General features: G+C 39.2%; 2 protein-coding genes across 7 annotated transcripts in view; one reads left to right on the top strand and one right to left on the bottom strand.

The window, feature by feature from the left end:
- Positions 1-23,592, bottom strand: part of LOC132379805 (general transcription factor II-I repeat domain-containing protein 2-like) — a 100,233-nt gene extending 76,641 nt beyond the window's left edge. The window contains exons 1-2 of the mRNA XM_059948088.1: positions 23,238-23,592; positions 7,906-8,027 (exon numbers count right to left, since the gene is read on the bottom strand). Coding sequence (XP_059804071.1) covers positions 7,906-8,027; positions 23,238-23,592 — 477 coding nt within the window. The remainder of the gene's footprint in view (positions 1-7,905; positions 8,028-23,237) is intronic.
- Positions 22,572-25,023, top strand: part of add3a (adducin 3 (gamma) a) — a 245,037-nt gene continuing 242,585 nt past the window's right edge. The window contains exon 1 of one of the 6 annotated variants that reach the window (XM_059946998.1): positions 22,572-22,726. The gene's annotated coding sequence lies outside the window, so the exon portion shown is untranslated. Of the gene's footprint in view, positions 22,727-23,443; positions 23,580-25,023 lie in introns of those variants that run through there. The other 5 variants (XM_059947001.1, XM_059947003.1, XM_059946997.1 and 2 more) reach the window with 5 other exon arrangements.

Below are 25,023 nucleotides of genomic sequence, written 5' to 3'. Positions count from 1 at the left end.
TTGATTCCTGGGATGGCAGGGCTGTCTTATGCAGAGAGATTGGAGAGATTGGGCTTGTACACGCTGGAATTGAGGAGATTGAGAGGGGATCTGATTGAAATGTTTAAGATAATTAAAGGATTTGATAGGATTGAGGCAGGTAATATGTTCCAGATGTTGGGAGAGTCCAGTACCAGAGGGCATGGATTGAGAATAAGAGGTCAGTTATTTAAAACAGAGTTGAGGAAGAGCTTCTTCTCCCAGAGAGTTGTGGAGGTGTGGAATGCACTGCCTCGGAAGACGGTGGAGGCCAATTCTCTGGATGCTTTCAAGAAGGAGCTGGATAGATATCTGATGGATAGGGGAATCGAGGGATATGGGGACAAGGCAGGGACTGGGTATTGATAGTGAATGATCAGCCATGATCTCAGAATGGCGGTGCAGACTCGAGGGGCCGAATGATCTACTTCTGCACCTATTGTCTATTGTCTTTATAGGACTGTAGTAGAAATCTTATTTTCTTGATTGCAAACTTCTCTCAATCACAATTTAGATAATTTTTAAACATTAGATTCCAACAGACTATTACTTGGCACTTCACCAGCTGGTATGAATATAATCCAAGTCTGATATTAATTTCAGTGCTTGTCTAACTTTAACACAGATCTGCTTTCTTTTTCTAAATAACAACATATAGTAGTTTCTTCACTCCAACACTTCCACCAGATAGAACGCTGTATCTGGTAGTAGTTGGTTTTTGTCTCAGACGATTTGAAATTAGAGGAAGCTCTTTTTGTTTGCATGCTAAAAAATTTGCATTTCGTCTGGGATTCTTCTGAGTCCTTAAATCTTCACAACAGTCCTGCTGACCACATCAAAGATTGTTGGATTTTAAAGTTCTTTTGGAACTTCCAGGGTTCTTTTGGAAGTCAAGAAAGTGGCACAAAACTTATTACTTTACGGTCATTTTAGTAAGCACTAATAGAACAAAGAGAATTGAAAACGGAGAGAAGCAAAGGACAAGTAGGGGAAGGAAAGAATGAGTAAAGGATCAAGATGGCAAGGTTACATGCTTGACTCTTCTTATACCCTATAGAAAAGAAACATTCCCTTCAAGTCTGTAGATAAGAGTTAACCAATCAATTCAAATAATGTGATACAAAGAACCTTCCAGAATGAGACCGAACTGTAATGACTAGGAGACACACTGAACAATTGTATATACATACTGTGCCCACCAGGAAACATAGTAAATAGATAGCTATATAAAATACAAGCAGGCATAAAAGCTTTGAAGAAAATAGCATTAATGCAGTCTAATCCAACATTGACATGAAGCACTATTTTGCAAAGGTTGATATTTAGTGAACCTCCTCAAGTTCGAAAGTGCATCCTACTTTGGACAACTGCCTTGTGTACGGTGAAATCTACTGGACCATTGGCAAACTCTATTGAAGACAATCTATTATCGTTACTTCAGATCTACAGTATATGCAACTCCAGACCAATCAATATTATTGGGGTTGACTCTGATACATGACAGTCCTCTGATACATGAACCATTAAGTTCAACAAATGGAATACAAAATGAATGTTAAATTTATCAGTTATACAAAGTCATGTGAATGAATAAATTTTAAAAATTGCTCAAACCTTTGCATTGCCTTTGTACATTCTTTATTTAGCTCCTCAACCTTTCAAGATGTCAACAGCTCCCAAATTCTGACCTATTGTCCATTTCTAATTCAGTAAAAATGTATAAGTTAATGATATTCTTTCCACTGGCCAGCAAGTTCATAACTTTCAAATGTGCACTGCATGAACTGACAGTTTACACCCAAATAATGTCGAACATCATTAAGCCCCACAAATATGGGTTGATACCTTAGTACCATCTTGGATATCCAAAGGCCTAATGCCTGTAATTATATAAAACACCATCAACCTCTCTCTTATATTAAACAAAACATCCAGGAAAAAATTACATAACATTTTGGTGGAAAAAAAGACAACTATAATTATTTTAAATCTCATAGGAAATAAATGAAAAGATAGTCACACAACAGATATTAACAATAGAAATTGAGGAAGAATATTTGAGACAACATTTTATCAACAGTGCAAACAGAAAGTGTTGTGCTTCTATATTAGGCTATGATAATGCAGTTTATGGCATGAGCTGCAGAAAGAAATTGCATCCTATACCAAACCCTCCCTTTATCAGCATCTCAGCACCACTTACATCAACATTGAGATAGTAGTTTCGCTTTAAATATAAGAACCAGAAATGTAAATTCCATTCAAGATTGTGCAACTTTTCAAATGGTTTTCCTCTCTCAAGTTTCCATTTAAATTACACTGGACAACAATTTTTTTTTGAGAGTTGCTTCATCAAAACTTAATTTTTGGTTATGATGGATCACTTCAAGCTGAACACAAATATAACTTCAGACTACTTGTATTAATTTGGAGAAACATGAAATTACTTTTTATTGAATATAACGTGTTTAATTGCGTAACAGTGCTGACACTTTGCAATAGTTCAACTAACCTAAATATGTTTTGTTGATGACTTTCATTTGCACTCAGTGTCTAAGGCTTCTCACTTAAATCTAAATGGGAATACAGAAAATGAATCTTTAGTGACATGTTGTACTTCATGGTTTTGTATGATTGAAGCATGTTGTCAACCAGCTGCAAGTAGTTTGGTGTCTGTAGTTGCCAAGAAAATTTTGAACAACATTCTTGAATGCCTTCAATGTGATTTTCTCCGGTCCCACTAGAAATTCTTTGAATTGCCTGTCATCAATGACCTGTTGGATTTGTGGACCAACAAAAATACTCTCCTTAATCTTGGCATTAGTTATTCTGACTTGAATTATGAATTGAAATTAGCAAATATAGGTGATTTTCAAAAAAATAGTGCATGATAGAGAAACTTCATGATTTTCATGATCAGTAGCCCAAAATCCATACGATACTCCCAAGATATTTAGGAAGCAAAATTTTTGTTGACTAGTTCTGATTGCATGTTACCAAATGTAAACCAAGTGCCATTTACTAATGGCTATATATACAAATAATACTGTTGTCAAGCTTTTGACACCACTGTTGTAAGTGATAGAGAATGAGTTTATACATAACTATCCTTCACTTATTGCATAATTTTTCAGAAATTAGTCTTTATTTATTGGGAAAAATACCTGCAGTTTCTGTTTCCATCATTTTTTCAAGATTGTTTTCTGGGGCAAATGACTTTATTTGCTGTAAACTGTGAATCATAGCTGCTCCACCCTTTCATTCAATGGTTGACATAGTATAGTAAGCAAATACTATTTACTACTTTATTACAGTACAGTAGTCAGTTTATTAATGTATTTAATATTTACAAACTTGGATCAAATGCCTCTTAACTTAATGCAGCAAAATTCTCCCCGAAACCCTGGAAATGAGAGCAGAAGCAGATATTTATCATGGTGGTTAATTTGATCTAAAGGAAAGCCAGTTCCATCACAGTATTATAATATTTCATTTCTTTTAAAAAACATTAAACAAGCCAATATATTGTATATAAAACAATGAACATATGGGGCCTTACATAAAGGTGCAGATAATTCGACAACTCTGATCTATTCTTACCCAGAGTTGGCTTATCTATTGATGCCAACCATGGATAAAATAATAAAACATGCCTGAAGGTATTTTAAGGATAAATGTGCCACCTGAGGTATATGATGACTTATGATGTACAAGAAAGATAAATAAGTTTGCTTTCTGACAACCTTCTATGATGTAGCATATCAAAGTGGTTATCAGTTCAGCAAGACAGAGGCCCTGGCTAGGTTACTCAAATCAAGTGGACAAAACAGTTGCATTCAAGAGGGTGAACCCAGCTTTGAACTTTGAATTTTCTCCTTGCTAGATTTTCTGAATGTTATCAAATTGTACGCTCAATACTAAGTGAAAATATGTGCTCTGATCAATACATATTGTTTACCAGGCACTGCTCATGATTTTGAAGAGCATGAAGCAGCATATGACAAGAACACTTAAACAAATGCCTGAAATGTTTAATAGATAAATAAGTCCAGAATTAGATACTGTACCTTGTTTTCTGCCACTTTCTAGATTAAAATCTTATTTGCACTTGAAAGAATAACATAGTGACTTCCTAAAGTGGTGATCACAATGAACAAAAAGATAATTTGCTCTGCTAACATTTTTCAAGCAGAAACCCTTTATGGTCAAAGAGATGCAGACAGTAACGCAACTTGCATTTGCTTTGGACAGCTGGTAACACAGCATGTTAGTGTTCAAACATCCATATAACAGACCAGTTGCATTGTGATGCTTTTGGTTGTATCAGCTCATGATCTGAGACTAAGAATTTGTGGGAGAGATTATATTTGATTGGAAATCATATAATCATATATTCAAAATGATACAGCCATATACCACTAGGTCTCCTAGTTACATTTTCTAAGTGTTGTCCAAAAAATCAGAATCAGGTTTAATATCACCACTATATATCTATCTATCTCTCGGATAGCAGCAATGATTGCTATCATACAATACACCTGCCTCATATAAGCAGTGGAAAGGGCTTAAGGCAGACAGTTGGAAGGGTTGAAATGTATCCACATTAATGTGACAAGTACCAGGAACAAGCTGATGAACTTGGAGCATGAATCAGTACATAAACCTATGATGTTGTTGTCTGGAGGGGCCGGTTGCAGTAGGACTCAAGTGCAGACCAATGAATGTTCTTTTACCAGGATTTTATTAGTGGCCACAGGGGCAACAGTCTTTCAACACCAGGAGGCAGGCACAAAGCCAGAAGGGCAGGCAGAGGTCTTACCCAGGAAAGGCTGTCTGGCGAGGGCAGACGATTACGGGTGCTTCAGGCAAGAATCAGGTTCCAAACAGGCAGAATCTGGAAACACAGAATTCAACAATTTCCACTGGCAGTAGTCACTATAGCGGACTAGTACAACTCAGTTCAGGACTGGGACGAACAGGCAGACAGTGTGAGTCGAGGCAGGGTTTAAATGGACTGGGTAATGAGCGAGAACAGAAACAGGTGGGTGCTATTGAGGAGATAAGTGGGTAATTGGCGAGAGTCCAATTAGGGAAGGGGTTGGTTCAAAGCCCACATGGCCAGGTGACAGAAGGTAGAATTTAAGGGCTGTCATAGTCCAGAGCTATCAGCAGAGCCCCTTTGACCCAGTGTTCAGGCTGGATCCTTTACAGTTGTGGCCATTGCTGAGACTTGGCCATCACATGGACAGAAATGGTTCTTGGTTATTCTGGGATTTAGACATTGCAAAAGGGACAGGGAAGAAGGTAAAAGAAGTGGGGAGTGGCACTGCTAATCAGGGATAGTATCAGAGCTGCAGAAAGGGAAGCATCTATAGAGGGATTGTCTGCTGAGACTGTGTCAGTTTGGGTGGAAGTCAGAAATAGGAAGGGGGCAATCATTCTATTGGAAGCATTCTGTAGACATCCTAATAGCAGCAGAGACTGAGGAGCAGATTGAGAAGCAGATTTTGGAAAGATGCAAAAATAACAGTTATTCTCATGGGTGACTTCAAATTCTCTAATATTGTTTGACTCTTTCTTAATACAAAAGATTTAGATGAGGCAGGATCTGTTAGGTTTGTCTAGAATGATTTCTGATATGATATGTGGAAGGATGACTAGCAGAGAGACCGTATTGGATCCAGTACTAAGCAATGAATGAGGTCAAGAGACAGATCTCTCAGTGGATAAGCATGTCAGAAACAGTCACCCCACCTCTTAAGCATAGCCTAAGAGTTATAGTATGGAGATAGTATGGAAAAGTATTAAACAGGGGAGGGTGAATTATGATACTATTGGGACTGTAAACTGGGAATATAAAAACGCAAACACGAGGAAATCTGCAGATGATGGAAATTCAAGCAATACACACAAAATGCTGGTGGAACTCAATAGGCCAGGCAGCATCTATAGGAAGAAGTACAGTCGATGTTTTGGGCTAGACGGGAGGCCTAGGGAGAAAGAAAGGGGGAGGGAAGCACCAGAGGGAGAGAGAAAAAGAAAAAAAGGGGGGGGGGAAATAAATAAACAAACAAACAAACAAACAAATAAATAAGGGGTTTGGTAAGAATATAACAACTTACGTTCCGTCTGGGTAGCCTCTGGGTAATGGCATGAACATTGATTTCTCTAACTTCCATTAATGCCCGTCCTCCCCTTCTTTCTCCATCCTTAATCTATCTATTTATTTATTTATTCCTTTTTTTTCTTTTTCTCTCTTTTTTTCTCTCTGTCCCTCTCACAGTCACTCCTTGCCTGCTCTCCATCTCCCTCTGGTGCTCCCCTTCCCCTTTCTTTCTCCCTAGGCCTCCCATCCCATGACCCTCTCCCTTCTCCACCTCTGTATCCCTTTTGCCAATCAACTTCCCAGCTCTTAGCTTCATCCCTCCCCCTCCGGTCTTATCCTATCATTTCGGATCTCCCTCTTCCCCTCCCACTTCCAGATCTCTTACTATCTCTTCTTTCAGTTAGTCCTGACGAAGGGTCTCAGCCCGAAACGTCAACTGCACTTCTTCCTATAGATGCAAACTAGGAATAGATGTTTTCAGGTGCAGGTTGTTTAAAGTAGCAACTGCATCAGTTTCTGAATAGGCTTGTCCCACTGAGGCAAGAAAAGGATAGTAAGATGAAGGAATCATGGTTGACAAGAGAAGTGGCACATTTAATTATCACGGTCTGGTCCGGTCCGTAGATTCCGTATTCTGGTTATTCGTTTTTCCCCTTGTTCTGTTGGACATCTTGATTGAGGCAGCTGATCCTCATTGCAACATAAATAGCTCAGGGGTCCAGCTATTCCTTTGCCGGACCGTTCCCATTAGAATCTCCGTCAGAACCCATACCAAGGAGGGTCCTGGCACTGTGTCATGTGTCCAAGGAGAGTCCAAGTCTAGTCTAGTCAGAGTCTGAGCTTGAGTCCGAGCTCCTGGTCAAGCCAAGCTCAAGGTCTCAGCTTGACTTAGAAAAGACCCAGGGACCAAGTCCCTGCCAAGATCTGAGTTCCAAGTCATGTCCTGAGTTCTCAGTCAAGTCCCTATCCAAGCCAAGTCCGAGTCCCCATCCACCCGCCACCCCACTCGGGATACGGTTCCCCTTGTCCTCACCTACCACCCCACCAGCCTCCAACGTATAATTCTCCGTAACTTCCACCACCTCCAACGGGATCCCACTACCAAGCACATCTTTCCCTCCCCCCCTCTTTCTGCCTTTCGCAGGGATCGCTCCCTACGCGACTCCCTTATCCACTCGTCCCCCCCCCCCATCCCTTCGGATGCAGACTGGGAGACTGTTTCACTGAACACCTACGCTCGGTCCGCCAGAGAAAGCAGGATCTCCCAGTGGCCACACATTTTAATTCCATGTCCCATTCCCATTCTGATGTCTATCCATGGCCTCCTCTACTGTTAAGATGAATCCAAACTCAGGTTGGAGGAACAACACCTTATATACCGGCTGGGTAGCCTCCAACCTGATGGCATGAACATTGACTTCTCTAACATCTGTTAATACCCCTCCTCCCCTTCTTATCCCATCCCTGACATATTTAGTTGTTTGCCTGTCCTCCATCTCCCTCTGGTTCTTCCCCCTCTCCCTTCTTTCTCCTGAGGCCTCCCGTCCCATGATCCTTTCCCTTCTCCAGCTCTGTATCACTTTAGTCTATCACCTTTCCAGCACTTAGCTTCATCCCACCCCCTCGGGTCTTCTCCTATCATTTCGCATTTCCCCCTCCCCCCACTACTTTCAAATCTCTTACTATCTTTCCTTTCGGTTAGTCCTGATGAAGGGTCTCGGCCCAAAACGTCAACAGTACTTCTCCTATAGATGCTGCCTGGCCTGCTGTGTTCCACCAGCATTTTGTGTGTGAAGATGTATCCACACTAGACTTTGAGATGAGTGGTCCTGGGTTTGATTCCGGCTGGCTCCTTGCACACTCTTCATCCATGCTGGGTTGAGCATTGAGCTAACAACTCGGCCTCATAAAACACAGAAAAAAAATTGTTAAAGAAATGGCAAGGTTGCTGCCTGATGTGCCACAATACACAGAGAGGAACAACAACTTCAGGTATGTGAAGAACAGGAGGATGACCAGAAAGAAGGTAGGACTGATCAGGGATAGCAGAGGAAACTTGTGCCTGGAGTCAGAGGAGGTAGAGGAGATTCCTAATGAATACTTTGCTTCAGTATTCACCAGTGAGAGGACCCTTGACAAATATGAGGTCAGCATAGAACGGTCCAAAATACTGGAACATGTCAACATTAAGAAAGAGAATGTGCTGGAACTTTTGAAAAAACGTAATTACCTGGGGCCAGTCAAGACATACCCCAATTTACCATGAGAAGCAATTGTGTCTTTGGTGATGATCTTTCTGTCCTCACTGGCCACAGGAATAGTGCCAGAAGATTGGAGGGAGACAAATGTTATTCCTTTGTTCAAGAAAGACATTAGGGATAATCTCAGGAATTATTGACAGTGGGCCTGACATCAGCAGTGGGCAAAATATTGGAGAGAATTCTTAGAGACAGGTTCTTTAAGCAATTGGAGAAGCATAATCTGATTAGGGATAGTCAGCATGGCTTTGTGAGAAGTCGGTTGTAGATTATGAGCCTGATTGAATTATTTGAGGATGTGACAAGCAAAATGTTGAAAGTGCAGTGGATATAGTGTATTTGATTTTAGGAAGGTGTTCGACAAGTTAGGCTCGTTCAGAAAGTCATTAAGATATGGCTGTATGGATTTAAAATTGGCTTGCCCACAGAAGAAAAAGGGTGATGGTACATGGAGTCTATTCTGCCTGAAAGTCGGTGAACAATGGTGTTCCTAATGGATTTGCTCTTGGCAACTTTTATACTGTAAATAACTTGGATGAAGGGTAGGTTAGTAAGTTTGAAGATGACACAAAGGTTGATGTTGTTGTGGACTGTGTAGAAGGTTGTTGTAGGTTACAACAGGATATTGATGCAATACAGAGCTTGTCTGAGAAGTGGCAGATAGAGTGAAGTGATGCACTTTGGAAGGTCATACTTGAAGGCAGAGTACAAGTTTAATAGCAGGATTCTTAGCAATATAGAGAAGCAGAGGGATGAAGGGATTATGTTCATAGATCTCTCAAGCTACCTTGCAAGTTGATGGGGTGGTTAAGAAGACATATGGTGTGTTGGCCTTCATTACTCAGGGGACTAAGTTTGAAAACTGCACAGTTACGATGCAACTCTATAAAACTCTGGCTGGGCCGCAGTTGGAGTATTGGATAAGTGACTTGTTTCATAAACCTATTAATTCCCATGGATATAACTATACCTCTTCCCATCTTTTCTCCTGTAGAAATCCTCTTTTTTCACTTTCTTTGTCTCTGCTGCAGTGGTTCCCAGGAAACTGCTTGTTGTTCCGGGACATCTGAGATGTCCTCTTTTAAAGAATGAGGTTTCCCTCCCTCTACTACTGATGCTGCCCTCACCCACATCTCCTCCATATCCTGTACATCTGCATGCATCCTATTTTCTCGCTGCCTTAATAGTGACAGAATCTTTCATGTTACCTTCCACTCTATCAGCTTCCACAACTTCTGCCATCTCCAAAGGGATCCTACCACTAAACATATCTTTACCTCCCCTCTTCCACTTTCCACAGGAATCGCTCCCTCTACAATTCCTTTGTCCATTTGTCCTTCTCTCCATCACTCTCCCTCCCAGCACTTAACCTCCCTCTCTGCAAGTGGCCTAAATGCCACATCTGCCCATACACCTCCTACTTTACTTCCATTCAGGGTTCCAAACAGTTCTTCCAGGTGAGGCAACACTTCACCTGCGAACCTGCTCGGGCTGTCTAGTGTTCAGTGCACACAAAGTGGCCTCCTCTGAATTGGGTGCCTCCGCACCATCCGCCACAATTGGGACTTTCCAGTGGCCAAACATTTTAATTCCAATTCCCATTCCTGGCCCCCCCTTTCTTTTCTGTCCTGAAGAAGGGTGTTGGCTTAAAACATCGACTATCTATTTATTTCTATAGATGCTGCCTGAACTGCCAAGTTCCTCTAGTATCTTGAGTGTGTTGCTTTAGATTTCCAGCATCTGCAGACTTTCTAGTGTTTTTGAAGAATTGGAGTTAATTTTAGATCACCTCATTATAAGAAGGATGTGGAAGCTTTAGAGAGGATGCAGAGGAGATTTACAGGATACTGCTTGGATTAGAGAGCATGTTTTAGGAGGATAGGCTGGTTGCACAAGGGCTTTTCTCTTTGGAGCAAAGGTGGATGAAAGGTGACTTAATAGACATATATAAGATAATAAGAGGCATAGATCAAGTGGATATCCAGTCTTTTTTCCTGGGGCGGAAATGGCTAATATGAGAGAGCATTTTTTTAAGGCGATTGGAGGTAAAAAGATGCAGAGTAATGTGTGAAGGACAGGTTGGATTACTCTTGGAGTAGGTTAAAAGATTGGCACAACATCGGAGACCAAAGGGGCTGTATTGTGCTGTACTACCCCATCAGCCTGGTAACAATAGATATTCATGAAACTGTTGCTTTTCTCCTTGCCACTAATTGCATCGTCCTGAACGGTGCTGTACTACTCTACGATATATGTGACATAATCTGCACATCAGCCATGTCAGAACCTACAGAAATGCAAGGGAAATCATTCTCAATCTTGAAGGATTGCCTAAGAAGAAGGTGAAATGACTCTTGATTGTTCAAGATAAATCAAATGTTACGATGGGCAACTGAAAACTTAAACTGGAAAAAATACTATTGTACACCATTGCCATACAAAATAGAATTGGAACGAAAAATGACAAAAATACAAAATAGGCATGAGAAAAGAAAAAAAACCGTTGGCCAATGCCTAGGATGGGGGAAAGAATGAAATCCACAGAAAGGAGTAATACTGCATTGGATATTACGCCACTAACAATGGAAGGAAGGATGCAATCTGTATGGTTGTTTCCTTACAATAACTGTATAATCAAAGATAAAGAAAAAAGATATTACATTTACTGCTTTCAGCATTGCCAAGATACTGTCACTACTATTGCCAGAACAATTTTGGACAAATTCCTGTGGTTTGTAAAGCGTGCCTGAATAATTGTTTCTATAATGTTGATATATATTATATTTACATATCGGTTATCAAATGTTTAAGAACTCACAAGTTTGAAAAATTACCCCTCATGTAATAAACATAACAATGCACAAAAGAAAAATGTATAACAAGTAATACTGTATAGAGAAGTTGGGAAGTTAACCAAAGGTGTGGTTACAAATGGATTTTTATAATAGATTTTTGAATATTTTTAAAGAGGGAAAAAAGTATGAAGATAAGGAAGCTTACAATGATAGTTTCAGAGTATAAAGCCATGCTTATTGAAAGTTTTTGCGATTTAAGGCACAGTAGAAGAGAAATAAGTAATACCAGGCAAAAATTGAAAAATAGAGAAAATGAGAACTACCAAGGAAGTTAGGAGGTTCTACAAGCTGGAAGGGTAATTTAAAATCAGGGAGTCTGAATTTAATATGTAAACAAAAGATCTGTTATTAACTCAGCAAGTCAGATAGCAAATGTGAAAAGGGGAACAGTTTCTCATTCCACAAACGCTCCCTGACCTGTTTAGTTTTTTTTTTCACCTTTATTTAACTTTGACATTGAATTTAATTCACTGACGAGAAAGGTATCCTCTGGACATTTGGTAAGGCAAGGCTGACATATAAGCTAGTGAGAATACTAGAAAAATATTCAATGCTACCATGAACTCTAGGACTGTATGACTGTCACAACCTCACTGTCCTCTTAAATATTGCTGCTGGACAATTCCTTACAAGCAGCTGACCATGTAGAACTTGTTAATAATGGGTTGATTTTAGTTTATTTAGGCTCTTCAAATGTTTCATATCCAAATGATTCAGGTCCTCATTGGTACATTGAACAATATACTTATTGACTCATTTTTGGTGCTCGGTTTTATTCTGAAGGATCAGCAGTACTAAGGAAACTTCAGAAACATGGAATACTACAATATTAGTCTGTCAAGCCTGCACCAGTAAGATCAATTAAAGAAATGTTTAAATTCAGGAGACAAAACCTCAAGTAAAGGAAGACAGAAGTAATTTGTTCCAATTAAAACTTGTAGATAAAGCTTGTAGATAATCCTTAAAATGCTTGTAAATAATCCTTAAAAATGTAACTTACTCTTGTGGTTTAAATTGCCTAAAGGGGGTGCTCAAATCTCAGTTTAAAATAATTTCTAAATTTTACAAGCTTTCCTGATTTGCTTCTCAGAGATGAATGTATTATGTTTACAAGTCCAACACATGTAGAATTCTAAATGGTGGGGTCAACTAAAGGCTGGTTCTGGAGCATATCTCCAGCACTAAGTTGGTTCGCTATCAAAACCTATTGGCTTTGCCATGTCCATTGCAGTGTGTTAATTCATCAATTAACACTTTTAAATTGCTACAGGTGTCCTACTGGGTTGGATCATACTGGACCTTACCATTTCCTGGACTCATGCCCTCAGTGCCCAGACATTTAGACTTGAGTTTTCAACAAATGGAGGGTCAACCCATTTGGGTCCTTTTATCTGACAGACATCTCTTGAGGTAATATAATCTTCCAAGTAATGAATAGGTACACCTAAGAAACCTCAGACTGCTTGTTTTGTCTTAAGACAGAATTTTTAAAAATGTTGTAACTTTTCAAAGTAAACATATTAAAAATTAGTTTAAAGAATACATTATTAACATAAAAATGATAAACTAAAGTAAAATAATTAATATATTTGCAATGATCTTTTTCCCCTCAGTTGGTAATCCCATTTAATATTTCTCCACCTCTCTACTCTGGCTTAAAACTGAGGATCCAAATGTGAGCACTAATATTTGAGATCCCCTGTCAATATGTCAGTGCTCCACAGTTCAATGTCAAGTCCAGTAGCAGAACAAAAGATCAGGTGCACTGATTTCAATGTTCTAGCAGACATTCACAAGTAATTGGGAATGTGTGATACCAAGATCAGCTGAGTCACTTCACAGTTCATAATATTTCAACTGTACTAACTGCCTCCTCTAGTCTATTCTTATCCAGTCTCGTATTCTGTGCTCTCCAAGGCTATTACTCTCTAGCCCCTCCTTGATGCTTCTCCCAGAACAAAGAAAGTATGTTACTGGAAATGAAAGGTGATTTTTTTAAGGTATTTTCAGCATTTCCAATATGTCAACAACCTGGGAAATTGTCCAGATGGTTTGTTATACCTTTAAAAGCTGTAAAGATCCAAACTTCACAATAAATGTCCCATCAGCCTACTTTTGATCTCTTGGTCAAGATCTACTGAGATGAGCAGAATGGCAAAAGTCGAGTTTTTTGCTGTAAAGCCAACATTTAACTGAGTGCATTTGTAGCAGGGAATACTATGTTTGCGGGGGGGGGGGGGAGGGAGCTGAAATCAATGGGAATTAGAGGAAAGGGAAGACTGTAATGGCTAACATCATTAGAGCAAAATTAGTTCCTTCGGCCCACTGAAGGTAAAGCAGCTCTACACAGGAACAAGCCCTTTGGCCTATAATGTCTGTACCAACCATGATGCGAAATGACATTAATCCCATCTGCCTGCTCATGATCCGTTTCCATATATTCCCTTCACATCTAAATGCCTCTTAATCAGTGTCACACCTTCTTCCATAGCCATCACTGGCAGCACGATACAGGCAATACTTGCCCTGCTTATCTCCCTTAAACTTCCCCCCCTCACCTTACAGCTATGCCCTCTAGTATTTACACCTCTATCCTGCAAAGAAAACTCTGGCTATTCACCCTATCTATCTATGCCCCTCATGCTTTTATAAACTTCTACCAGTCTGCTTTCAGCCTCCAATGCTCTCGAGTACGTAATCCAAACCTGCCCAAGCCTTTCTTGCAACTAATGGTCTCTACTCCAGGCAGCACCAAGTTAACTTCCTCTTGACTCTCTCCAAAGCCCTCACTTTCTTCCTGCAATGGAGTGACCAAAACTTAACAAATGTGGACTACCAAAGCTGTACAGAGCTGCAACACGACTTCCTGACTCTTATACTCGATGCCCTAACTCAGGGGTCAGCAACCTTTACCACTGAAAGAGCCACTTGGACCCGTTTCCCACAGAAAAGAAAACACTGGGAGCCGCAAAACCCGCTTGACATTTAAAATGAAATAACACTGCATACAACGTTTTGTTTTGCCTTTATGCTATGTATAAACAAACTATAATGTGTTGCATTTATGAAATTGATGAACTCCTGCAGAGAAAATGAAATTACATTTCTGCATGCAACAAAAACATTTTGAACTCCGAAAAAAAGACGTTGGGTTGAAGGTTACTTTTAAGTAAAATACTCAACGTCTATTTGAGTCCTTCTTGTATTTATGAAAAACGCCAAACTTAAATTTGCCGCCAGCAGCAAACCAAAAATAACGTCAGCCAGCTGTCAACCTGAAAAATAAAAGGACTATTTCACTGAACAATGAAAGCATATGAATATACGTAAAATAATAGGCAATTAAAATATTTATCATACTTGTTCAGGTTGACTCACACCTGACAATGCAGTCGTATTTAGTAGGGATGGATCGATGCTTAGGGGAGTGACCGGGAAGGATAATGTGTTTTTTTCCTCTCTGAACTCACAGAAGCGTTTCCCAAACGATGTTTGCATTGCGATGATTGCAGAATGTAAATACTCCGAATTTATCATGTCGTGACCTTGTTTGAACTCTCTCAAATTGGGGAAGTGAGACAATGTGCCTTTCTGTAAATCTCTGGCAAGCAACGTCAACTTGCGCTCGAATGCCAAAACATCCTCCAACATGTGCAGGGCTGTACGTCCTTACCCCGTTGAAGAGCTGTGTTCAGCTTGTTCAGGTGCACTGTCATGTCTACCATGAAGTGTAGCTTTTCCAGCCACTCTGGCTGTTCCAGCTCAGGAAAGTTGAGCCCTTTGCTGCCCAGGAAAGTTTTCACTTCTTCCAGACACGCGACAAAGCGTTTCAGCACCTCCCCCCTGGACAACCATCAGACTTTGTTGTGCAGCAGGAGATCAGAATATGCAATTTCCAGCTCGTCCAGTAACAAACGGAATTGACGGTGATTTAAACTTTTTGCCATTATTTTATTGACAATCTGAATGACAACATCCATTACTTCTGTGCATTCCGGAGGAAATGTTTGAGCGCACAGTGCCTCTTGGTGCAAGATGCAGTGAAAAGTCAGCAGCTTTCTGTCCAGCGACTTCTGCAGTAAAGCCACAATTCCCTTGTGCGTTCCCGTCATATTCGGTGCCCCCATCAGTAGCTACTGACACCAGATGGGTGGTCTTTATTCCTTTGGCTCTTAAACAATTCAAGACAGCCTCACAGATGTCCTCCCCCCGTGTTTGGTCTTTTAGAGGTATCAACTCAATCAGTTCTTCCTGTGGCCCGGCAGAGTTTACATACCGGCAGAACAACGCTATTTGTTCAATATCACCTTTGTCTTTAGACTCGTCACAGGCAATCGAGTAGGCCACAGCTGAATTGATGTCTTTAATTTGCTGTCTTGTGATGTCTTCTGCCATTTTTATGGTTCTGTCTTTGACAGTCTTTGCAGAGAGGGGCATATCCCTGATTTTCTGCACAATTTCACTCTTGTTTTTAAAGTCCGTGAATAGATGTTCTGAAATCTTAATGAAAGATTCTTTTATATATTCACCATCTGTAAACTGCTTCCCGTGCCTGACTATTTCCTGAGCGGCAATATAACTGGCGTATGTCGTTGATTTTCCAGACTTCATCCATTTCTGGAAATGATTTTTGCTCAGATCAACCTTCCGCATCAGTTCCGAAACGGCTTTTTTTCTCTCATCTCCATCCGGATATTTTTGAGCAAAGGCTGCGTGTTTATTCTGGAAATGCCTTGCGACATTTGACTTTTTGTTGTTTGCTAGTTTCTCATTGCATATTAAGCATACCGGTAAACCAGTCTCGTCAACAGTGAAAGCAAATGAATCTGTCCACGTATCATTAAACGTTCTGTTTTCTTCAGTCACTTTTCTTTTTTTAGAATTCTCCATAGTTGGCTTACCTTGGATCGAAAAATTAAAGAAATCGCGCACTGGCGGGTGTCAGGTATTGGCAGTGGTGACGTATATTAATAGCGATAAAAACACGTTGTAGCGGTGTGCTCACGCAGTCAGTAAACTGCAGTCGAATAACTTTATTCGAACTAAACAGCCTTGCTTTTAAGCCTCCCTCAACCCAGCTCCCATGGACGCAGATGCTGCAAAAGACGCGTATTCACAAACCCCCGTAGGCTATCTCCCTTAGCCGGAATGCTGGCTAATTGTGAGGAAATGTGTCGCCACACTTAGATTGTACAAGATCACCATAATCTTCAAATTTAGAATTACATTTCAAAAGCTAACAAACTAACATAAAATACATTTTAATTAAATACTGACCAATTATTTCCCAAAGCCACAGGGAGCCGCAGCACAGAGGTGAAAGAGCCACAAATGGCTCGGGAGCCGCAGGTTGCCGACCCCCGCCCTAACTGATGAAGGCACGCATGCCATATTCCTTGTTCACAACCCTATTTATTTGTGTTGCCGTTTTCAGAGAGCTATGGACTTGTACCCAAGATTCCTCTGTACATCAATGGTCCTGCCATTTACTATACACAGCTCCCTCACAGTTGATTCTCCAAGTACAACATCTCATGTTTGTCTGGATTAAACTCCATCTGCCTGTTCACTACCCATTTCTACAACTGACGAATCCTGCTGTATCCTCTGACAACCTTATTCAGTATCCACATTTCCGGTGTATTTGAGTTTTCTGTAAACTTGCTAATCAGTGCTTATTCTCATCCATTTCATTTATACATTCATATATATCACAAACAACAATAAAAATGCTGTTTGGATAAATGTTTCTAAGATACAGAACATGGATCAGAACATATCAATTAGGAAAGAAAAATAATTGAAAATCAAAAGAAAACTGCAAATACAGGAAATCTAAAATAAAAGCAGAAAATGCTAGAAATTTTAAGGTCAGTCTCCATCTGCGGGAGGAGAAACAAAATTAACTTTTCTACTCAAAGACCCTTTGTCTGAATAAATGAAAAGTAGTTAAGTAAAATATGAACTTATTTTACCTAATATACAATTTAATCAAATTATAAAAGAAATCAAAATAAAAAGCTTGCATTTATATTGTGACTCTTACAACATCATGTCATAAAACATTTCACACAATTATACATTTCTAAACTGTAGTTACTTTTGTAATATAAAATATTGTAATATTATTTAACTAAGATATTGTTATGATTCACTTATAAGTTACACTTATTATTTAAGATAATGAAATGGCAACCTCCCATTACAGTACTCATTCAGGAAAAAAATGCATCTGTAGAATAAATTCACAGCACTGCTTCAGAAAAATTAGGTCACTCATAATAAACAAAAGTTTTTCAAGGTAGTCACTAGGTTGATAGAATAGGAAAATTAGGCACATTCATCAAACAGACTTTCAGAAAACCTTTGTTACTGTGCTTTACATTGGATTATATTACAAAAAGGATTATTGTTGTATTATTGTAGAAAATTTAACCACTGGATTAAGTATTAGCTGTGATCTTACAACCAAAAAGTTTTACTCTAAGAAATACAATACTGATAATCTGGTGTCCAATGGTTCAGAAATCTGGGTAGTTCAGCATCTAGCTTACACATTAGCCTGTAGTGTGTGCTGGGGGACTCGAGCTATCTGTGTGGCTGGAGTTATGGGCCCCGATAATAGGCCAAGTGTGCATTGATATAGGTTCAAGAATACTGTTCAGAGACTAATAAACTGAAACTTACTATTTCAATTTCCTGCTCCCTCTAAAAACATCAGGTTTACATGAAAAATTATTATACTACAGTAAATTTTATAAACCAAAATAAAAGCATGTTGGATTATTAATACGAGTTGCATTCAATAAGTCAAATCTGCTGTTGTGTTTGAGAATACTGGATTAACAGGTTTACTGAATAGTCATCTTGGAAACTTGCAACGCCCATTAACTGTGTTTTCCTATGATCCTAGACTAATCTTCTACTTTTTAAAATTAATGTTCTTCTTCTTTTTCTTAGTTTTCTACTTTTTATTAATTTCCTCAATTGGGAATATAGTATGAATTTAATATGGTATAGAAAGGACATAAAAAACAATAAGATTCTTATGTGTTCAGTGAGTGGGTCAAATAGCATATGTTACATCTATAAAACAGAACAATAATTAATGGTAGAGAATAGCTGTTCTAAAGCACAGATTACAGAAGATTCATAACTAATGCAAATAAATCATATGTGAAGCTATCAAGGTGATGGATTGTATTGATGGAACTATTCCATATAAACTAAAAGACAGCATTTTGACATTGTTCAATTCACTGACATTATCATGAAGAGTGCTGTGCCCAGATCTGGTTCCTTCACAGCCCAGATATACAACAGCCTTGTGGGAGATCAAACAGATGTTGTAGAACAAGAAATATTCCTTGTTTGAAAAACCTTAGATAGCCAAGGGCTTTAATCAATTTCCTTTGAATAAGGCAAGGGTTCCCAACTATTTTATATGTGTTTCTCTGTGGACATGGTACATCTTTAATGATATCTGCGGATGCTGGAGGGAAATACTTCACACTACTTATTTACTTATTGCATTTTGAATGATGGTAAGCTTATTGTAAGTTTGAGAACTCTATGGGAATTAATTACCTTGTTTCAATCGGATTATAGGATATTGAGAGACAATGACATACTGACTCCCGTCTTTAATTACCGAACATCTCTGAAAGAAGTCGGATTTCTCTGGTTGTATGAATCATAGCACGTTTTCCAGCATATAGCAGTGAAAAGGGAACAGATGATAGCATTAAGAAAAACAAAAAAAAAATTGAGAAGAAGCAATGAAATTAATTTCATTTTGCCAGTTGCTTAATATTAGACAATGTCTTGCTGAAAAGCTGTCTAAAATGATTTCTTCCTCACTAGAACTTGGAAACAAAACTTGAATAATATAAGGCTAAAACACTATTTTTTTCTAGGTATTTGTAAGTACAGCTATAGGTTAGTAAGATAAGTTTTGTGCAACAGATGACAACAGCAAGAATCTTTCCCTAGATTTCCCTGTTGTACCAGTGTAGTTGCTCAAAAACTAATTCAATTAATACCATTATGAAATAATTCAGGGTCATATAAAATTAATGATAAAGCCAATAATGGCTTAATTAATGGAATGCACTATTAGCATCTGGTATTTTGCTCTTCACCTGGGTGACCACATGGATGTGGTGGGCTTTGCTCATCTTCTTGTGGGGTACCCATATTGTAGTGGTTATTTGAACAACAAACCAAAACCACTGAGAGACTGAGTGAGGGAATTAACACTGTATGATGCACTTCTAAATAACTGAGTTCCAAATTGAAAAAAAGTACATTCAATCCTTTATTACAAAACCAACAAAGATGAGTGACAAAGACAAACGATCAAAAATAGTGATTTAAAAACTAACAAAACCAGTATAGCATTAATAAATTAGTATAAGAAGTGGTTACAAAATTAGCAGGCAACAAAAAATATCTATTCCCTAACTAAATTAACAGAATAAAGGGTGAATACATGATAATACTCATTTACTTCTACCACGCCCAAAACCCATGTGACAGATTACAGTAACCAATCAAATGTGCAATGCAAAAATCAATCCAGACATACAGAAAATAGGTACATAGCTCCTACACATATAAAGTTTCTATTTGCCAGTTACTGCCTATTACATCAACAGCTAATAAGTTTTCCATTTCCTTGGTAGCTGCATAAATCAATATAGAATTTGGCATCTGCGCAGAGGGAACAATGTCAATTACTGGTAGGAATTGTGGAACACTGACTTGCATAGTGGTTACATTGGACTATATGTGGGAGTGCTATATTTTTCTAAATCTGACTCTCCCAAATTGAAAGTGGCAATGAACAATGTTATGAATATGGTAATATTTAATTAAGTTGATCTGGGTCTTCATGCAGAGCAATGTCCCTGGACCTTGTAGTAAGGTCTCTGCAAGTCACTTGGAACTTCATTTTGAGGTTAAGAGCCGTTCTTTGCAGAAGAGCCATTCTCAGTGTTGCAGATGGCTTCCAAAACCTGGCCACTTATCAGCTATATCCTTAGTTGAGTGAACTGAGTCCAGATTTTCCCTTCAAAGACCAGTGCAACAATGAATCACTGATTAAAAAGAAGCTGGAATCATGGTGTTCATTATGTAGCAGAAAACAATGCTGAGATTTTGAGCAACATTGCACTATTACCAGTAAGTCAATTAGGGGTGTATATACTTTCAATGGATTAACTGGGTTAGCTGGTGCACAGAAGAAGAAAAGCTTTTTTCCCCACATCCGATTGTGGTAAACTCAAGACTGATCTCCAACAAAAGTAACAAAGTGTCTCAGCCTGAAACATTGACTATTTATTCTTTTCCATTGATCCTGCCTGACTTGCTGAGTCCCTCCAGCATTTTGTGTGTTTTGCAAATGGGTGGGGTTTTTAGTTCAAATAAAAGCAGAGTTAATTTGGATGGTCAGACAGGGATTTCAATCTATTAAAATTATTTGCATAAAATATATCCACATGAAAGGGGATTTTTGTCATTTCTTCAAAGATATCTAAGTATCCCCAGTAAAGTGTTGAGAAAACAAAACTTATAACTCAAATATTACTTACCTGTCCAATCATTTACTTACCGCAATTTAAACAATTTCATTACATGACATAAATGGCAGCTTATCCTATTGAGCATAACAATTTCTATATTTTATAATGCTGAGTATTACAAATTTTGTAAAAGTAATGAGTTTATTATTGTCACCTGTAATTTGGTGGGAAACATTTTCCATACAGCTTATTTCATCACATCAATAGAAAAGAAAAACAACAACAGAATACAAAATAACACGTAAAAGTTAGGGAAAGTGGAGGCAGACCATAACATGCAAGACCATGACGAGGTACATTGTGAGGTTAATGGTCCATTTTATTGTACAAGGAAACTGTTCAATAGTCTTATAACAGCAGGACAGAAACTGTCCTTGAGCCTGGGCTGGTACACACTTTTAGCCTTTGTATCTTCAGGAATGGGGAAGAAGATAAAATCTGTGGGTCTTTGATTATGTTTATGAGGACTCTAGTGCAGATGGAGACGATAGAAGGGAGCCTGCTTAACATGATGTGCTGAACTGTGGCCAATGCTCTCAGCAGTGCCTTGTGGTCTCAGCTGCAACAGTAGCCAACACAGTGATACACCTGGATAGCATGCTTTCTATGGGATCTCTCTGTAACGGTAATACTTTATCCAGATTAAAACATTAAATCTAGGTACTGGTGAGATTCTGTGCACAGCTGTTAATCTGGAAATGATTGAGATTCTCTGGCCTACTTTACACTTTTAGAGCAATTTCAGTTTCTTTCCAGTCATTTTAAATAGTTTACACCTGGCTTAATTTATTGGTGATAAAATTGAAGCACTTTGCATTAATATAACAAAGCTGTTTCTCATTGAGAGTTGTGATGTCTCATTTGAAGTAAGCAAGAAGTGGTGTAAAATCAGTCTGGGTATATAGAGATACCAGAAATGATCAGCTGGACATGTTGAGCACACCATTGTTGAAACATACATTGAACAGGAAATAAATGATTTCCTGGAAAAAAGAGTGCATATATTGAAAAACAATAATTGTATTTTCATTTTCAGGAACATGGTTCAGAATTATGTAAAACTAAAAGATTATAGTGTATTTTAAAGGAATAGATTAATCACAAAAGGCACATACTTTGTACCTAAAATAATCATAAGTTTTCTTTTTTGTTTGCAATGTTTACTCCTCCAAAGTGAACCAAAATGTTAAAATTTGGGTGCACAACAAAATGATACTTGCTAAAATTAACATTTTAATTATAATTTGCAATAAGGTGTTACGTTTTACTTAATTAGGTATGACTTTTCCCCACGTATTCAACACATGGCTCGAAGTTTCTCACTCGCTTTTGTGCTTTCAGCTGCAATTGTACAAATTGCCCCTCCCCCAATTCACTGCAGAGTTCATCAAATTCCCCCATTGTGGAGTCCCACCCAGTCCACATCAGAGGTCAATGTTTTTGGCATGTATTCCGCACAGCACCAAAAAAAAGTTACAGCAGTTTTGACTTAAGGCTTTGCTGTAACCTTCTAAAACCATTTAACAACATTATCTATTTTAATTAAATATTGGGACAAGAAGTGAACATTTTTGGACATTATTGTGCAACCGCCCACCCCAAATTACATTGCATATAGTTTTAAAAACACAAAACTACTTTTTTCTGCACTGTGAATACTAATATATATTTCTTGGTTTATTTCGCGTCTTGTAATACTGCAGTCTTCCAGCTGTTGGCCACATGATGATGAGTGTCGTTACAGAGTAGTAAAATCTCTGCACCAATTGAAGCTGGTCAGTACTAGAAGGTTTTTTAATCAGCTCTCGCTCGTATGGTAAAGCAAACAGATCACACCACTTAAAACAAGACACACACTGGATCCGGATCTACTCTCTTACAGCTAGCCTTTCAGACGAGAAAAAGGTAGGGGCAAACAATTAACGTTAAATAAGTATTATTTTTTTGTTGCATCATTGCAGATAGTGCACACATTTAGTCGTGTTTTGAAGATTTGGTTTTGGTGTTAATTATTGCTGTATAGTTAAAGTTTTTTGCATGTCTTGCAGTTAACTACACGACCTGCGAGATTTACCTCGCTGGTGTTAAAAATACCAGGCCAGGTTACCTGTTCAAAACTTTTAAACGAAGGAAAATGTTCGGATTTAAATTTATTTTTTCTTCCTCCCTCGGTTGGTCACCCCGCCCCTTTTTCACCGCAAGGCTTCTTGAATGAATCACCCTGAGTGATGAGTTTATACAACCTTGTACAATGTTTTGAGTGCTTTTCCCGAACATATAGTCGGTCAGAGTAAACTGCATGTTATGAAGATATGGAGGGAGGGAATGCCAAAGTGAGAATTGCGATTATGCAGTGTGTCCTGGAAGACGTCTGCGTCCCTTTATTTTAAATATACTGGCAAAGCCTAATGCTTACCATTCAGGGGAATTATCCTGCTTGATTTGTAATTAATGCCGGGTAAGGAGGAGGGGTGGGAGCTAAGAACTCCTCCCGACCGTCCATTTTCCAAACGGCTCCCGAGCGCCCGATCTCGCGCGACCGCCCGCCCGCCCCGGTTACCCGGTCGCCGTTTGCGCAGGCGCCAAGGTTGGCGGCGGCGGCGGCGGCGGGTGCTGCGCCTGCGCGAGGCGGTGGACCCGCCTCCAACTGCTGCTGCAGAAAAACCCGCTGGAGTCCAAGTCGGGAAGTAGCCGCCTCTGAGAGCGGGTCTGAACGGCGGCTGGACGGCGCGATGTGGGCAGCGGGGCTGTGAAAGAGGTACTAACTCCATTTCAAGTACTGACGTTATACTTCAGGGAAATGCTTTAAAAACGTTAGAATCTAATCGGATCAGGACACGCTTGTTAAACGCGCGGTCTGAAGTGCCGGGAAAGGTGTTTTCCTCACCGTCCCATATTCCGTGTTCCAGGAGCAATCGGACGCATCCCCGTTCCTCTCTCCACCCCCCCCTCACCCTCTCCCCGATTTATCCATACAATTCGTTTGTGTGCGAAGGATTGTATAAATAGCCTTTCAATTGTGCAATTGAAGGGGAATTGAGTGAGACCAGTTCGAGAGTGGCGAGACCCAGTACGGCTGTGGCTTCGCCCATAACTGCATAAATCTTTTCCCACGCAGTTCAAGCCAGTTTTAAACGAGTAGGCAGCTCTTGTGTGTCCAGGTTCTGAATTTCATGAAGTTCTTTTCGCGTAGGTTGCGGTTAACTGAGTTGCACAGCATTCAGTGGCCTTAGATACAGCCACATCTTTCAAAGCTTTCCAAAGTGATTCTGAGAAGAAACAAACTACATTAAATAGGGAGTAACACTTTGCAATTTATTTTTAATAAATAAATTGGGGCGGGGCGAAATGTATCTATTGATCAGCAAGATAAGTAATGATGTCTTGTTTTAATTTCGGGTAGGATCATTGTGGAACTAACGTGCCTTGATTTTTATCACAACTTCACAACATGGCAAATTATTGGTTACAAAAATACTTATGTGTTTTATTTAACTTGAAAGTTTGTCCACTCTTCGGTTGAGTATTGTAATATGACGCCCTCGTGTTGAATTTTGAGGGATGTTTTAACGTCATGTACAAAACTAAGATATAATTCTGCACCTTTTCAATTCTCATTTTTTGTGCTTGATCTGGAGGTAGTACATAACCGTGCTTTGGGGGAGGCTGAGATTTATAACTTTGAGAGGCATAGATAGTCAACAGTCAGCATCTGTTTCCCAGGGCAAAAATGTATACCAGTTGTAGTTTTTTTAGACATCATTCCAATAACCCCCAAGCAGCTTCCTGTGCTGCAGTGAGAATAAACAAAGCCTATCCAAACTCTTTATAAGAAAAGCCTTCCATTCCAGACAACATCCTGGTGAATCAGTATGTGAAACATACCAGGATTGATTATGGTTCAGTGCCAAGCATAAAGCACAGGACAATACTGTAATAAACAACACACCAGCAACCAACAGTTTACAAGACAATAGTGCAAACAGCCGTGAGCAATCAACAATTAGCAGAACTCTCATGCAGATGTCAATAATCAAATTTAAATTTGAACATACCAGCAAATTAAAAATTATCACCAAGAGGAACAGTAAAGAACATTTTAACTGATGTTGTGCAAGGACAGTTAGTGTATTAGACCTGATGAGGTTTGCTGAGAAGCTGGTTAGCTCCAGGAGAGAAAGTTCGGATCTGACATATGGCCC

The sequence above is a fragment of the Hypanus sabinus genome, chromosome 22 (genome assembly GCF_030144855.1).
Source record: "Hypanus sabinus isolate sHypSab1 chromosome 22, sHypSab1.hap1, whole genome shotgun sequence".
Taxonomy (NCBI): Eukaryota; Metazoa; Chordata; class Chondrichthyes; order Myliobatiformes; family Dasyatidae; genus Hypanus; species Hypanus sabinus.
Note: the sequence above shows the minus strand (reverse complement) of the source record. Positions and strands in the feature narration are given on the sequence as shown.